This window comes from Chrysochloris asiatica, unplaced genomic scaffold, assembly GCF_000296735.1.
Source record: "Chrysochloris asiatica unplaced genomic scaffold, ChrAsi1.0 scaffold00050, whole genome shotgun sequence".
Classification (NCBI taxonomy): domain Eukaryota; kingdom Metazoa; phylum Chordata; class Mammalia; order Afrosoricida; family Chrysochloridae; genus Chrysochloris; species Chrysochloris asiatica.
This window is the reverse complement of record NW_006408568.1, coordinates 16,541,225-16,559,359: the sequence shown is the minus strand read 5'-3', so window position 1 is coordinate 16,559,359 and position 18,135 is coordinate 16,541,225. Positions and strand designations below refer to the sequence as shown.

The following is an 18,135-nucleotide window of genomic DNA, read 5'->3' as shown; positions in this document are numbered from 1 at the left end:
ATATTGTCAGGAGGGACCAGTCACTGGAGAAAGATATCATGCTTGGTAAGGTGGAGGGTCTGAGAAAAAGAGGAAGACCCCCAACGAGATGGATTGGCCAAGAGGCAGCAACAATGGACTCAAATGTGGCAACAGTAGTGAGGTTGGCCCAGGATCAGGCAGTGTTTCGTTCTGCTGTGCATAAAGTCACTATGGGTCAGTACCGACTCGATGGCACCTAGCAATAACAACAACATTCCCCCCATGTGTTATTGCTCTCTTTACAAATTTGTCTATTGCTTGGCTGAAACTTGAGCCATGGGGGTGAGTTCAGTTCCAGTCCTGAAGGGTAACTAATGAGCGGTCACCATCTCAAGTGTTCTAACGGTCTCTATCTGACCAGTAAGACTGATCTTTTTATGATTTTGAATTTTGTTCCACATTGGTTCCCATTCTATCAAGGAACTTCTAATGTGGTCCCTTTCAGAGGGGTTGGTAGTGGTAACCAGGCATCATCTAGTTCTGATCTTAGTGTTGTGGAGACAGATGTCTGTGTGGTCATTAGTCCATTGGAGTAATTGTGAAAGGCATTTTAAATATTATTTAGTCACAGATGAGAAAGTGAAGACCAGAGAGAGAAACTACCCAGAATCCATAGCTCATTAATATCAGTTTAGGATCAGAGCTCAGAAAATATGCCTCTTTGCCTAACACTCTTTTTAATATAGCAAACCCTGTCTGTTTTATTTTAAATTAAAAAAATTCCCAAGAGCATGGAAGATTTAAGACTGAATTAAAATGTAAGAAAGATTTATTTGTATGCTTCCTATTGTATGTGATAAGAACCATGCTCTGAATGAACCCAAATTTAAATTCTTAGATTTATGGCAGAATATAATTTTAGACATAATCAGACCTAAGTTCAAACCTTATTTTTTTTTCTTTCAGGTGTGTAAATCAAGCTATTTAATTTTGTGCCCCAATTTGCACTTGTAAATTAGGGATAGTGGTGTCTACCTCATAAATATTTGCAAGGATTGAATGGCATAATATGCATAAGCCACACCCAAAATGTTATAGAATGCAAGCATTTTCATATTATAAACTCAGTTACTATTAATAGTATTATTATTAACAATAATCTCAACTATTGCATAGAGGTTAGATGTTAATCTCTTCTAGCTGTTGCTTCATACTATTTACCACAAGATTCATACTGTTGAGCATGAGAATGTGGGTGACTGGCATGTATTGATCATCATTATGGAAAAATAACTGGGAACACGTATTTGTTTGGGTAGGGTTGGGAAAAGGAGCTGACGTCCAGCCCATAGTTTACATGCCCACATGCCCTGGAATCAGACTGTATTTTTCTCAAGGAAAAGCACTTTTCTTAAATTGCAAAAATACACTATATATGCCAAGTATGGTCCTTAAGAGATCTCGTATACACAGATAGTAGACTAATGCCAAACAGTTATTGTTATGTGCCATTAAGTTGGCACCTTGTGGTTCAAACCAACCTTGTGGTCCAGTACCTATCCTAAAAGGATTTTAAATGATCATACATGTAATTCTTACAATTAGAATGAAAAATTCACCATGACGGATCCATTCCCTTTAGTCTTCTCTACCAACTCGTAATCTGAGTTTATGGGCAGTTCATAGACTGTGGTTTCACTTTTCCATTTTATGTTGTTGTTGTTGGGTTCCATCAAGTCAGTTCTGACTTATAGTAACCCTTTGCTTAACAACGAAACACTGACCATCCTCAAGATTGTTGCTACATGTGAGCCTATTGTTTCTGCCACTGTATCAATCCATCTCTTTGGGGGTCTTCCTATTTTTTGTTGACACTTCACTTAATCAAGTATGATGTCCTTCTCCAGGGACTGGTTCCTGCTGATAAAATGTATAAAGTATGAAAGAACTGGCTTCTAAGAAGCATTCTGACTGTATTTCTTCCAATTCAGATTTGTTTGTTTTTCTGGCAGTCCGTGGTACTTTTAATATTCTACTCTGACACCACAATGCAAAAACATCAATTCTTCTCCAGTCTTCTTTATTCATTGTCCAAATTTCACATGCATATGAGGTTACTGAAAATACCATGGTTTGAGTCAGGTTCATCTTAGTCTTCAGACTGATTTCTTTGCTCTTGAACACTTTAAAGAGGTCTTTTGCAGTAGACTTGCATGTAATAGTAGTGATAATATTTGGTGATTCCCACATTGCATTGGATAACCTTTTTTTGTAATGGGCACAAATATGGATCTCTTCCAATTGATTGGCCAGGTATCTGTCTTCCAAATTTTTTGACATAAACGAGTGAGTGCCTCAGGTGCTGCATCAGCTTGTAGAAAAACTTCAATTTGTGTTCCATGAATTCCTGGAGTCTTGTTTTTCGCCAGTGCCTTCAGCGCAGCTTGAACTTCTTCCTTCAGTACCATCTATTCTTAATACTTAATTGAGTATGTGTTTTGGTATTTTTTATGTTTTCTGATTGCTTCCAGGGAGATGTGATCAGGATGTAGGCTTCCCTTTTCACTCTTCTTATTGCTTAACTCAGAGTAACTTTCATAAGTGTTGTCTGTTTCCCTGGTATATGGCAGTTGGTATTCGTTCTTGCCTGGGTTTTGGTGTTTTATAGTGTGTGATTGTAGCTTGGCTATATGGCAGCAGCTGCTGACTCTTCTTGTGTAATATAGGGAGACAAAGAGTCCTCCAAAGGTAGAAGGGGGAGCATATAACAGCAAAACAGCACCAGTGGGGGGGGGGGGGAGAAAAAAAAAACAACAACAAACAAAAAACAGCAACAACAAAAACTAGACTGAATACTACAGTCTATAATCATAGAAAAGGGAGAGGAGGGAGAGAAGGAAAAAAAAAAAATCTTGCTTTCAAAGCTGCCTGAGAGATTTTAAGATGCCAGTGTTTGTTGTTATGATATACCTCAGACTTTAATTTAATTTTTCGGCCTGTTTTGTTTTTAAACTCTCTTTCCCTCTCTATAGCTCTGTCCTGCCCTTTCTTGTATTAAAAAACAAAACAAAAGACAAACAAGCAAAAAACGTTCAGGGCCGGCTCTTGGGCTGAGTATCTGTGCACATGAGTGGCAGAAGAACCCACCATTGGTGAGGGTGGGGGGTGTTCACTCACTCAGGCACTCCCCTCTAGTCACCAGAATGGAGGTGGGCAAACAGTGGGTGTGCCAATGACAAGATACCAAAAAAAAAAAAAAAAATCAGAACAAAGCAAAACTGACAAAGTGTATTGTCCACCTTTGCTCCAAGGTTCCCGTGGAGTTTTTCCGTGGTGTTTCTGCCATTTGGTCTCGCCCAAGATGTTGGCTCCAGGCCTCCGAGCTCAGCCCGGCAGCAGATTCAAAAGTATGCAGTTTTTTACTTCAGCTTCAAGTTCCACAATCTGTAAGCCTTCAAACCTTCAAAATATTCCTATCTCTGTGGTTCTGAGTTTTGGAGCTCTGCCCTGGATCTGCTTTGCCTGGTATTCTGTGGTGTGGTTGACGGCAAACTTTGTTGCACCTCCACCCTAGCCGCCATCAAGCCCTGACTTCCCAGCACCATCTATTCTTGATCATATGCTACCTCTTGAAATGGTTGGCCATTTCTTTTTGGTACAGTGTATACCTGTCATCTTCTTTTGATTCTTTCTGTGTCATTCAATATTTTCCCCATAGAATCCTTCAATATTTCAAGTTGATGCTTGATTTTTTTCTTTTGTTCTTTCAGCTTGAGAAATGGTTAGTGTGTTCTTCCCTTTTGGTTTTCAGTTTCCATGGGAAAGGCATATTTGATTGTGTGTGTTCCTAGGTTTCTTCTGGATGTTTGCTGCTTCATATAATTGAACACACAAAGTGCTCCCATGAGTTCACGAAGAGTCCAGCAAAGAAAAGAATACTCCAGATTTTAAAGCAAGAGATAAAGATTACAGCAAAGATGAGTTCAAGTTCATAGTCAAATCAACATCTAAAGGCATTATTCAGTTTGTTGTTGTTAGGTGCCATCAAGTTAGTACCGACTCATAGCGACCTTATGCACAGCAGAATGAAACACTGCCTGATCCTGGGCCAACCTCACTACTGTTGCCACACCTGAGTCCATCGATGCTGCCACTTGGCCAATCCATCTTGTTGGGGGTCTTCCTCTTTTTCTCTGACCCTCCACCCTACCTTTAGGAGATGACAATAGGTGGGTGTGATGCTGGAAGTGAATGGGATGGCAAGGGAAGATGACTGACTTAACATTCATTGAGTTCCTGCTATTTACCACCTATTTTCCTAAGTTTATTGCAGAGGTAAGTCAGGTTAAGTACATTACAGTATCTTTTTCACAGAAGAGGACATGAAGACTCAGGATAATTTGCCCCCAAGTCAGAAGCTAATAACAACCTAACTTGCATTTAAATCTGTAAGGAAGCAAAGTTGTGTGGTTAACTCCAAAAACCTAAGGTTTTTAGTTTTTCAGGGTCAAGAGTGGTATTGAACACCATAAATAGTGATGACACAGGAAGTATACATTGAGGGTAGGGACCCAAAGAGGCTAGTACCATAACACAGCATATGCTATTCATACACATCCAGGTTTACCTCCAAGTGTTTGGCCAGTCGCCCGGGCTGCAGATGAATCCTGTGTTCATAGGATCCCAGCTTCCTCCATTTCACTTCCTGGTAATGAAGTTCAAACTGCACCTTTGATCCAGGGAGGACGTTGACTTCGGTTTTGAAGTTCTCCATATCAAGTGCCCTGCTCCTAAAAGTGTGAGCTCTCAGCAAAGTCACCATGTGTATGACAGAACCACTGACCCAAACTCTAGGCAGAGAACACCTAGATTCCTTTGGGCAATTAAACCTGTGCCATTGTTCATAAAAATGATCACTAGCTATAATAGTGATAAATGCAACTTCTAGTAAATTTGATTTCACCAAGAGTTTCAGTCACCTCTTCCATCTGATCTTTTTCTTTTAGAACTTCTTACTGATTTGAGTGTCATCTTTAAAGAGCTGCCAGTTATTTATTCCTATTATGTGTCAAGTGTTTGACATATACCATCTTTCATATAGTAATTCTGAAAGATAGATATCATTGCACTCATTTATCAGGGTCCTAGAGAATAAGTCACCTTCTCAAGAACACAGAACTAATGAGTCGTAGATCTAGGACTCTCAAATCCAAGTTTGGACAGCTCAAAAGACTATATACTTCCCTCTACCACATTTGAGACGCATTCTAGGGTTTTATATATATATTTCTTTAAATTATTTTTTAAAGGTATTTAGAATGAAGAAATCTACCATTCCATCAAACTGAGTATGCATGTGTAGCATAAAGCATTCATTGCTTTGTCGAGTCCAATGTGATCATTGACCTTGAAGTGCATTTGGTTTTAAAGAGAGAACATGAGAATTATCACATGAGGGGAGTCATAAGATAAGCAATAGGATAAATAATGCATGATATTTTACAATTAAATAACAAAATAAGCTAGATGAGATTGTGTTTAGTCAGCTCAGTTAGAACTGACAAAGGTCTATTGGGAAGTATACTTGAGATATTGGATAGTTGAAGAAAAAGCTGAGCATGTACCAGTGCAAAGCTAGAAGTAGAACGTAATGAGAAGTCATATTTAACTGAGGAGTGAACTAGAATGTGCATTCTATGTGACTTTGATCTGCTTTGTTCTCTGCTGTATTTCTTAGAAGATAGGAATATTTGTGGAATAAATAAATGGATGATGTAGTTACAGTGATGAGTAAAGATTACAAAATGATAGGAAAGAGTAATACAATTGATTAACATGAAGCCACACTGAAGGTGTTCCCTTAGCTTAGAACCGTATTTTTTTTTTTTTTTTCTCATCCTGCCTAAATTCTATTAATCTATTTGGGCACAATTCAAATATCACCAGTTCTGTGATGATTTTATGGAACCCCAGACTGAATCACTCACTTAGTACCCTGAGTCCTGGAATGGTGTGTCTCCTCTATCAGCCTAACAATACTTATTTTTTCTGTTTCTGCTGCCTCTGAGAGAATTAAGCACAGAGTTGACATTCAACACAATTCTGTTGTATGAACAAATATATGAATGAAATGACAACTAAATTTGGGGGTGTGGAGGAGGAGAATATTAAGCAAAAAAGATGGCAGAGTTTGGCATCAGATTAGATTTACAGTGTAAGGAATGATGAGTTAAAAATTCCTTTGACGTTTCTGGCCTTTTAAAAATGGGGTTGGTATTCCTAAAAAAAAGTATTTTATTTAAGAGTATGGGGCAGGGGGCAGGAGCCCAAAGAAAATGTGAAATCTAAGTAAATGATGCTTTAGAATAGAATAGAATAGAATAAGGCAGACAAAAGTCATTCAAACAAATTCTAAACTTGTGTTTCTGTACATACGGTAAGTGTTGTAACAAGATCACCACCAATACTTCCATAATGACTTGATACACCCTTTAGAACACCGATATTTATTTACAAAGCATCCATCTATCTGAAAAGCACTACAGTTAAGGATTGGTGTGAGAGCACCTAACGATCCAGTCATTGATGAGAGAGAGGCCTTTAAGGAAATAAGACTGGTGAGACCTAAATTCTGCCATCTGACTACAAGAGTTTGTAGGTGTTTCTTATGCTCTGTTTGCCATTGGGAGCCAGACTATGAATGGAAGGACAGGCTGTGCTCTGCTAGCTCTTACCTCACCAATCCAGCAGTCTTGCCTTTTGCTCTTGCCTGTGAGTAGAGTACTTTACCCACAGTTTTCTCCTTAATGGAGCTGGTAAACGTTGTGCCATCTATCGTCCTAGAAAATGACAGAGGCAGCCAGTTGGTCAGAAGAGCAGACTTAGCCAAACAAACAAAGAAACAACCCAACAAGTTTGATTTAATCAACAGAGGCCAGGCCTTTTAGGATATTGCAACTCTGAGAAACAAGAAGAGCTTATTTAACATTGGTGGTGGTGGTAGTGGTGTGCCGTGGAGTCAATTCTGACTCAATGACCTTATATAGGGTTTCTGAAGCTCTATGGGAGCAGAAAGCCTCATCTTTTGCCCACAGAACAGCTGGTTGTTTCGAACTGCTGACCTTGAGGTTAGCAGCCTGAGTCATAACTACTCTATCAGAGCTTCTTTATTTAATTAGGATATTTCATAGAGAGGCCCTCCTTTGATTTGAGAGCGACTAGTGACAGACTACAAAGCTGTTTGAACTGCAAGGTCGGTGGTTCAAGCTCACCAGCTGCTCCTCGGAAACCCTATACAGGGTCGCTAGGGGTCGGAATCGACTTGAAGGCACTTAACAAAAACAACAACAACAATGTAGGAGTCCTGGTGTGGCACTGTAGGATAAATACTGGACTGCTAATTGCAAGGTTGGTGGTTCAAACCCACCAGCCATTCTGTGGAAACTGTATGCAGGATCACTATGAGTCAGACCCAACTAGACAGCACTTAACAACAACAATAATGTGTAGGCTCTAAGGAACCCTGGTGGTGCAGTGGATTAAGTGCTGGACTGCTAACTGGGAAAGTTAGATGTTCAAACCCAGCAACCTCTCCTCGGGAGGAAGATGAGGCAGTCTGCTTCTACAAAGATTTATAATCTCAGAAGTCAGTCCCAGGTAACATATCTTTTCAGCCATGAATATTTCAGTATGTATGTATTATGTAAAATTTTTTACAGTCCTAGTGGCACTGTGGGTTAAGGGTTAGGCTGCTACCCCAAAGGGTGGGGATTCAAACTGACCAGAGAAAGATGAACTGTCTGCTCCTGTAAAGATTTACAGTCTCAGGAACCATAAGGAGAAGTTCTACCCTATCCTATGGGGTTGCCATGAGTTGGAATTGACTCAATGGCAGTGTACTTGTGTGTGTGTTTAATGTCAGTAGAACTATAGTCACTGACAAAAAAATGAGAAAAATTTAAATTAAGCATGAGAAATAATTCTAAATGAACTGTCAATTATTGAATAGATTATTTTGAAAGTTAGTGAGATTATCATTAAGGAGATATTTAAGTCAAGCCTAGACAACCATCTTGTCAGCAGTATAATAGAGAAATTCAAGCACTGGAGAAATGATTATATTTAATGGGTGAGTCCCCCCCATAGAGAAATGTATGACAGATGACACTGACATGTTCCACATACACTCATTTAAACAGTTCTCTATAACAGGGTAATATATTAACTGCAAGGGAATGACAGGTTGTTACCACAAAGATAGTGTGGTTTGATTTGTTAGAAATAAACTCTGAATCCATCACAAATTCTGATACTTTGAAGAGCAATAAATTATTGGGGCCCATTCCATAATGACTCATGATACATCAGAGGGTTCACATCTCTGCAAATATGAACCACAGGGACCAATGATCCTTCAGATCTTTCTAATGGTGAGAGTCTTCGATTCTGTGATTAGAGCATATCCAAGTGTGCTGTTAGGAGTTACTCACATGGTGAAGTTGGAAATGAAGGCTCCTTTGGGGATTTGAACATCAAACACGACGTTTTGAGGCAGTGGGGAGTTGTTCACCACTTTGCTCTGGATGACGGTATTAGCCACACGAGACGTAACAGTGGATCGGACTTTATAGCTGTAGAGTGTTACTTGATCCACATTTTCCTGTAATAGGAAAGAAAGCATAATAACTATATTCAGAAAACCTACATAGCATTTCACTACATATTACTAGGTACATATGACAGCAGTATATTGTATTTATGAAAAACAACTCTGGGACATTGTTAAGTATATGACTCAGGTATTATTACATATTCCCCCCAACTTCTTGGAATACACCATAGGTTGGAATACATCATAGGCAGAAGTCTGATTTATTATTTATTTATTTTTTCAGATTATTTTAGAATCTCTATTTAGCTCTATGAGTCTATTAATAATGAGATTGGATGTGAGAAAATCCTAGAAACAACTTCAAAGTCAGAACCATAACTAAGGAAAGGATCCAGGACTGCAAGACTGGAAGGGAAGCCAGCTGTATCTTTAGAATGGGGCACAGTTGGAAGCTAGAGTGCAGTGTTATTGTTGTTATGTGCCGTGGAGTCGGTTCTGACTCATAGCAACCCTGTACAGGGTTTCTGGGGCTGTAAATCTTTACGGGAACAGAAAGCCTCATCTTTCTCCAGCGGAACAGCTGGTAGTTTCCAACTGCTGACCCTGAGGTTAGTAGCCCAATTCGTAACCACTATCCTATCAGAGCTCCTTGGAAGTGCAGTGCAGTGCAGTGTAGTGAATTATTTAATGTCACTTCCAGCCATAATCTTTGTAAACTCCCACTGAACTACTTTTTCCTGATGGGTCTGGATAAGAAAAGGCGGGAGAAGATGCTGATAGGATGATATGAATCAGTTGTGATTGTTAACAGAGTTCATTGGGATTGCAAAAACTTGGACCTCTAACATGTGTTTAAAATGAGCAATCTCAGAAGCAGAAGGGAATATCTCACTACCATCAAAGAAAATCCATAAGTGGAGCATGTCCTTTGGACCACAAGATCCCTGTACATTGAACCTCCTCAACCCAAGGACAGAAAGCTGTGACACCAGAGGAGTGACAGAGGAGCAGATGCAGCAGCAGAAGCAAGAGCCAGAGCATGAAGCAGAGGTGGAGTCTGCAGCCCATAGAGCAAGTAAAGCTGAATGACTTTGGGCAGGAGGCTTGCTTGCAGAGTGGGGTACCTTCAGGCACTTAATTGGGGGAGCTAGGTTTTCTGACTCACAGAGCTAGAGCCGAGTGACTTCAGGCTGAAGCTTATGATTTGTGGTGGTATTTTTGTGGTTAATAAACATGTTATCCCCAAAGCCCCATACTGCTACCTACCTTCTTCAATCTCATTTACTCAAATCTCATATTTTTCCAACCTTCTTCCCCAAATTAATGTAAAATATAAGAACACTGATGCATATAAGCAACAAATAAGATGTCATGAAGAGGGCATTCTGATGCATTTATTGGTCCAGCACTATGGATTCTCCTTTCCCAACCCTTTTCTATTGATTTAAGGAAATTTAAATCAATATGTCAGCACGCTCAAGGGCAAGGTGCTAAAAACACACATCTTTTAGGAGATGCCTGAGAGCTGCAAGTGTTTTCAGATTTATGGCTGTTGTATGACCCATTAGATTTTGCTTTTTCCTTCCAAAAGGATTCTCTTATTTCAATGATAGTTATCATCCTGAAAACCTTGTTTTGTAAGATTAAACCTTTAATTTAGATATCTAGTTTACCTCAGGCTGGAATAAAATCTAGGCTAATTTATTTGTCTTTCCTACCACAACAAACTGTGTGAGCTGCTTATAGTTTTTGTCAGTTCAAAGCAGGAAGTACATCACAAACTACTTCCTTTTGAGTAGTCTTAAGACTGGAAGGTCTGCTTTGAACTTTCAGGGAATTAAACCATTTCATGTTTCTGAGTTCTTCTCCCAAAATCATTCCTTTACTCTCCAAAACTGTAGTGGTGGTGGTGTGTTATGGAGTTGGTTCCAACTCATAGTGACCCTACATAGGGCTTCCAAGGATGAAAATCTTTACAGGAGCAGAAAACTTCATCTTTTTCCTGCTGAATGGCTGGTAGTTTCAAACTGCTGACCTTGAAGTTAGCAGCCCGACTTGTAACCACTATGCTACCAGAGCTCCTTCAAGTAGCCTACAACACCTGGGATTCTCAGGCTGTCTCCCATCTAAATGCTAACCAGGCCCAACCCTGTTTAGCTTCTGTGATCAGATGAGATTGGTTGCATTCAGGGTGGTATGGCTGTAGACTCTCCAAAACTATGAGCTATCATACGGGGTCCTGGTGTGGCATTGTGGGTTAATGCACTAGACTGCAAGGTTGCTTTGAACCATAAGGTCGGTGGTTCAAGCTCACCAGCCGCCACTCGGAAACCCTATACAGGGTCTCTATGCGTCAGTACTTGACAACAACAACAAAATCAAATCTGACAGTTAAATTGAAGTAAGTTCATATTCTTGGAATGAAATCTATATCTTTGGCAAAACTCAAGGAAATGAAGAGAAAAAACAGTTTGGGTTCTTGGTGGCATCTCTCGTGTCTGCAAATATACTGTACTCTTTAATGCTGAACTTTAGAAACACTTCCAAACAGGATTGGGAAAGGGAGTATTTCGAAAGTCTGGTAAATATTCTCAGTGACAAAGACAAAGGAAACAACTGGATTGACTTCCAAACAATAATTAACAGAAAAATCATTCTGACATCAATTTTTAACAAAATCAATGTAAACTTACCACCATTTCTCCAGATTCCTCAGAAACACTTCTCTGTGAAAGGAAGTTAGATAATCATTTTTCAACTGTATATTTTACTTATCACCTTGAGGGCAAACATTGATTTCTCTTAGTGAAAAAGTATTTCTTCGATACTGATTCTTTCAATGGAGCGGAGACATGAATAAATAAATATACTTGAACACCAGTTTTCCTTTGGTGTGCTTCTCTGAACAAATTTCTCAGCCACTTTTTGGTTATATGAACATCATTTAAAAAATAATGCTATTACAAATATTTTAAGTGAAAATATTCAACCAGACTCATACTGAGTAGCATATATCTCCTTTATCCTCTCTATTTGTCTAATTTATTTTGTATTCAGATGAATGGTTCTTTAAATACTTGATTTTGACACATGCTATTTCCACTATCGGCGATGTTCCTCTTTCCAGGCCCCCTTCACCCTCTTCATCCTTCAGATTTCTGCTCAGGCAGAATTCCTTCCATGAAACTCTCTCTGATGAGCCCCACCCCCAACCTCAGTTCAGGTCTGCTTCCTTTACCAAGTATTTTCATAGGAACGTATTCCTTCCTTCTGAGAACTCACTTTGCTTTGTAATTATCCATTCTATTTGAGGAATTATTTGATTAATGTCTGTCTCCTCTGTTAGACTAAACTCCATGAGAGGAAGGACTTTGATGTGGTTTCTCCTTGGTGTACCTCTAGAGCAAAGTAAGCACGTGCTTGACCCCTAGAAAATTCTGTATTCTTAACCACTCTGCTAGGGAATTATTTACATGAAGGGATAAAGGTAATCACGTTGCCTTTGAATGTTGAATGACTCAAGAGTGATGAGTAAACAGTTAATGTCTGAAGAATTTTAAAAGAGTAAATTGGGTGTTGGGTATAAGCTTAATTTGCCTTACTTGGGGTAAACTTAGGTTTTAGTGTAGATATATGGAGTCCTGGTGTGGTGCTGTAGAATAAGCACTACCGCAAGGTTGACAGTTCAAATCCACCAGTCGCTCCTTGGAAACCCTATGTTGTTGTTGTTAAGTGCCGTCAAGTTGGTTCTGACCCATAGCGACCTTGTAGAGGGTTTACAAGGAGTGGCTGGTGAATTTGAGCCATGCTCTCTCTCTCTCTCATATACATATATATGAGCGAGAGAGCGCTCTGGTAGCATAGAGAGAGTCCTCATATACATACATATATATATACATATATACACACACATAGATAGATAGATAGATACACACACACACACACATACACACAGAGTGTCCTGGTGTGGTGCTGTGGGTTAATACACCAGACTGCAAAGCTGTTTGAACTGCAAGGTTGGTGGTTCAAGCTCATCAGCTGCTCCTCAGAAACCCTATACAGGGTTGCTTGGGTCAAAACTGACTTGACGGCACTTAACAACAATAACAATATATGTATATGGATATATAAATAGTGAAGTCAATGGCTGCCTTGTTTTAGACTTTTATGCTTCCCAGTGTCTAAGTTTTATCTCTTAAAATGATGAAGAACTGGAAGTACTGATTCGCTTATTGGATTTTAATATGACTGATCAACTAAATACCTGGACTTTCAGAAAGCTAAAATTTATATCCACACAAAATAGGTCATTGGTCACCCTTAACCTTGCTTCCATAAATGCCTTCTTTCTCAGTCTGTGAGCTTCATATGGCTCATCCCTTTGCCTAGGCTACTGCAGTTAGCCTCCAAGATGTAGTAGTCTAACAAGCCCAGCTCTCCTGAGTAATGTGCTCCCTGAGGTACTCTCCAAGACGGTAGTGGCTGGAGGAAACAGAATGCTTCTACCACAATAGTGTCTGTTTTTGCTGGGCTAAGAAATGCCATCCTCACAAGAAATTCATCCTTATAATGCAATAAAATTATTCTATAATTTTATATTTTGAAGAAACTAAATAGGCATGTATTTCTGAAGGGACAAAGGTGGCCGATATGGTTCAGAGGTTACAAAGGTATTATATTTACTGCATCTGGACAATACTTCAACCTAGATGTAAAACCCTGTACTCTTTCTGCTAAAAAACATAAACAGAAGGGCTTTTGAGACTAGCTAGCAAAAGGCATCTTAATGCTCCTTTCCTTCATCACTAAAGATCTCTTATAATACCGATTTTTCTTTGTGGAGCTGAAGCTTACTATACCTGATGCCTCCGGTTCTCTGGTACAAATTGAAATCTTCCTGGGGCCAGTTCCACAAGATCTCCATAGTCTGCAAACTGAAAAAGAATGTAGGATGTTTGTTTCTATTTTTAAAAAACATCTAAAGCAAAGAGGCAAAGTGTTCAGATTTGAAATAGTTAGTGGCAGGCACAAGGGGATTTATCATGTTATTATATATTCTTTCCTATACCTGTGAGCAATTTCATTTGTTTCTATATTGATTTCTTGAATAAATTTATGTTTGTTAATGGTTCAAAATCACTAGCTGCTCTGTGAGAGAAAGTTGAGGCTGTGTGCTCTCAAAGATTTACAGCCTTAGAAGCTGGATAGAGAGTCTCTATGAGTCAGAATTAACTCAATGGCAATGAGATTCATTTTTCAGTTATGCCTCAGAGGTGAGTAAATAGAAGTTAGCATTTTCAAATTTGTTGGATACAGAAATTCACTTTTGAGTTTGCTAGAAGGCAGGTCAGGGTGGAATGACCAAGAGATTAGGTGTGTGCCTGGGGAAGTACATTGTACATCTTGGGACATTAATGATTTTTCACTGAATAGACATGAACCATAAGTCTGCTCTAGATAGAAATACAGATATGAAAAGATTACCAGTAAGAAATGACTTTAAATGCAGAAACATATTTGGCTTCAAATCCTGGCTCTAGCTATGTGATTCCCAACAAATTTTGGTGGTTTTTCAGTGTTGGAAAATACAGCAGTCTAAGCAGGAAGTGATTTTTTTTTTTTCCCTTGTGAATAAGCCATTATTTTATTAAGGCAATCCATTCTGCAAGTAACACAGGCCATGCATTTGCTAGCATAGTGCCTTTAAACACACTTTGCTTCTCTGACACAAAAGTAGCTCTTGTAAGGCTTTCAAAATTACTCAGTTCAAGGTTTTCCTTTCATGAAAATGATGTATGTTGGGGATGGCCTGCATTCTGCTGGTCTATTTGCCACATCTGCCTTTAACAGGGATATTAAAAGTACCGTATTACAGAAATCATTGTTCATTTAGATGCAAAAACAGTGGTGTTTGGGTAGTGACTTTTCTTACAGTTTTAAGAAAATATTCCTTTTGTGTGTGTATGAAGAGAAATGACATTTACATTGCAGTGTTCAATATGAGGTTATGATTTATACAGATAAAACAATAACCAGAGGTGCCTCTGAAAAGTCAGTCCTACTACATACCAAGATTAGAGGATCTTAAATGGTATCATTGTTTCATTTAATCAATGTTAGGGTTACAAAGAATTTGATTTACTTTTTTTTACTACTGACAAGATTATACTATGTAATGTTTTCTAAGGTCATCAAGTAGTTTTAGTGAATATGTTTTTTTATCCACTCATAATTTTGAGCACTCATATTAAAAAAAAAAAAAAATCTTACATAGTTATATTTCTCAACCTTTGCAAACTCACCTAGGTAAAAATTATTTCATACATATGTGGAATTTTACTTAATATGTTATAATCATAAAAATGAACAATACAGTTAATTAAAAGCATATACATAAGATAATATATTTCTCAATAGCAATGATAATACACCAAAAAACCAAACCTACTACCATGGCGACCCCATAAGACAGAATAGGAATGCCCCATAGGGTTTCTAAGCTTATAAATCTTTGTGAAGTAGACTGTCACTTTCCTTCAGAGTGGTTGGTGGGTTCAAACTACTGATATTTCAGTTAGCAGCTGAGTGCTTTAGCCACTGTGCCATCATGGTTCCTGGTAATAGCTAAATGATTATTAAAAGCTTGCTCATACTGGGTGGTTAACATGTCATTTAGTTCTCATGACAATTCCTTGGGGTAGATCCATTATTACCCCTTAAGGAGCTCTAGTAGCGCAGTCGTTATGAATTGGGCTGCAAATCTCAAGGTCAGCAGTTTGAAACTACCAGCTGTTCCATGGGAGAAAGATGAGGCATTCTGCTCCTGTAAATATTTACAGCCTCAGAAACCTGTACAGGGTCGCTGTGAGTCGGTTCCGATTCCACTGCACAAATCCACCACCACCATATTGGATAAAGAGTCCTGGTGTGGCACTGTGAGCTAATGTGTCAGACTGCAAAGTCGTTTGAACTGCAAGGTCGGTGGTTCAAGCTTACCAACTGCTCTTTGGAAACCCTATACAGGGTCGCTATGGGTCAGAATCTATTCGACAGAACATAACAACTTAGCAACAACATATTAGATAAGAAGCGAGGAGTTTATTGACCCATGGAACTTGACTTAATTCTCATGCAAAGTTTACTAATGTTTTAAAAGGCAAATGTATTTCCCAGTAATTACAACAGTAACCACTTTTCAGAGGCATTTGATGATAAATTTTCATTCCACATAGAAGGCAGTCCTTAGATAGAAATAGGCTACTTACTGCTCAGATATAGACCAATAACAAAGAGACTTCTGGAAGTACTTACTTCTGGAAGTCCATTTGTGGGGATTTCCAAGCCTTGTGTCTCAGAGAGAAATAACCAGAAAAGAAAGTATATGAGTTGTTTCATTTTGCCACACAGCTTTGTCAGGCTTCCCAGAGCAGATGGTATGGGGACAACTCCACTCCTTCCCTCTGAACCGAGTTCAAAAGAACAAGAGAGGAATATAGAGGTTTTAAAAAAAGAAGGAAAAAAGAAGAAAGCTCTCAAACTTTGTTCAAAACAGGACAAATATTTGTTCTGGAGCTCAAACTTGAGCTGTGGGGGTGGAGCAGACATTCAGAGGTCATTCAAACAGCAAGGCCGGAGGCTGTCACAGGGCTGTGGGAACAAGTCAGATGAAGATGCATCTGCTTTTTAAAATTTTTTTGCTGATTTCTGTTGATAAAATCAGAGAGACATCAAGATCATAGTCTTTTTCTTTAAAGGACTAAGTGAGGAACCTGGAAATAGAGTCAAAGAGGAAAAGCTTAAATGAAAATTTTCTGGAAACATACAAAAACAATAAATTTGGAAACACTGGGAAAAGTATAACAATGGTTTTCTGTGCAAAGAATTTATTGTTAATGTTTTCCATTCTCTCTCTTTAATAACTGGATATGTATTTATAAAGAACTGTGTTAAGTGCTGTGTAGGATAGATACAAAGGCAGACTCTTCAATGAGAACACTTCATTAATGTCATTGATAAAGATATTATGCCTGCCTGCTCCTATCAGCTTTGCTCAGGTCAGTGACAAATCAATAGTCTTCAGTCCCCAAATCAGTGAAATTTCCATATTGGAAGCATATTATATTGTTATTCTCCATTCGTGGTCTAGATAAAATTATGTTAAGTAAGATTTGTTGAGCTCTTCCTTGTGTTACTTAGATTCCCTATTCACTTTAATTTTTATAAGAACAGTATAGAGTGTGTACTATTATAGTCTTTTTGCTTTTGAGGAAGGATCCCTGGTGACACAAACAGTTAAGCACTCAGCTGCTAACAGCATGTTTGGCTGTTGAAACCTGCCCAGAGTCTTCTTGGGAGAAATGCCTGACTATCTGCTTCCCATAAGCCAATGGGGCTGTTTTACCCTGTCACATGGGGTTGCTGTGAGTCTCAATTCAATCAATGGCATCTAACAACAACAGTAGTTGGGAAATTAATGTTTATTAAGATTAAATAATTTACTCCATATCTCACAGTAAATGGGGATGGAATGAAGACACAGACCAAGTTCTGCTAACCCCAAAGTCTTTGTTCTTCATTATTAAACCTTTAAGAAAAGTAGTCTGCTGTACCAATCACTGAGATTGGGCATTCTAGGTGTGAATTTAGAGTAAAATTTGCCTGTAACCCCAAGAAGGGTTATGAATCTACTAGACTTCTCTTTACGTCTTAATTTCCTAGCATTTATTTCTGACATCTGCTTGAACAGGTGCTATGCTGTGAACACCAATTTAGTCAGTTGAGGACCTCAATTCCTATGTTGTGTCTGCTGGTTTGTTTCCCTACAACTCCCTATTATCTTGGCATCTTGGACCTCTGTCTGATGTCCCTGATCTAGGACTTGGTCATGGACCTAATGCTGACAACCACTATTTTACAAATCTGCTCATATAGAGGAATTTTCACTAGCATGAAATATACCATAGCCTCTGGAACTTAATTTATGCCAGTTTCCAGTAGGTTCTATTCTGACAAGATCCTATTCTGACTAGACTCTGTTTCTTGTTGGGCCACTGTGAAGGTTAAATTGAACACAGGACAGATAGGTAACTTGTATAAGATTAACTTCTGATTTTGTTTATAGGGAAGCAGTTTAAAGTTTATTTTAAAAACAATGAAAATGAAAAGAAAAAGCAAAGAGTAATGTCAAAAACAGAAAAATTTATAGATTAATATGTAGAATGATATATGAGATAGAGCAACTCCAATCATACATATATATGGACTCCTGGTATACAAATGCATAATTTTTCAACATAATCTCCTTGCTTTTCAATACACTTGTACATCTGTCAATAAGCTTCCATATTCCACTATTAAAAAAAGTTTTAGGCTGAGCTGTGAGCCACAAATGTACTGCTGTCTTCACTTCTTCATCAGAGATGAATCTTCATTCTTGAAGAGCTACGTTTAGGGGTCCAAACAGGTGAAAGTCTGATGGAGCAAGATCAGGACTATAGAGAGGATGCTTTAACACCTGAAGATGAAGTTTTTGCAGAGGTGTGTGGATGTGCATTGTTATGCAA

At 38.6% G+C, this 18,135-nt stretch overlaps 1 protein-coding gene across 1 annotated transcript in view; it reads right to left on the bottom strand.

The window, feature by feature from the left end:
• The window catches only part of ITIH2 (inter-alpha-trypsin inhibitor heavy chain 2), a 67,174-nt gene extending 51,207 nt beyond the window's left edge, over nucleotides 1–15,967 (bottom strand). The window contains exons 1-6 of the mRNA XM_006862744.1: nucleotides 15,884–15,967; nucleotides 13,432–13,506; nucleotides 11,266–11,298; nucleotides 8,451–8,620; nucleotides 6,696–6,800; nucleotides 4,589–4,751 (exon numbers count right to left, since the gene is read on the bottom strand). Coding sequence (XP_006862806.1) covers nucleotides 4,589–4,751; nucleotides 6,696–6,800; nucleotides 8,451–8,620; nucleotides 11,266–11,298; nucleotides 13,432–13,506; nucleotides 15,884–15,967 — 630 coding nt within the window. The remainder of the gene's footprint in view (nucleotides 1–4,588; nucleotides 4,752–6,695; nucleotides 6,801–8,450; nucleotides 8,621–11,265; nucleotides 11,299–13,431; nucleotides 13,507–15,883) is intronic.
• Between the last annotated feature and the right edge of the window lie 2,168 nt (nucleotides 15,968–18,135).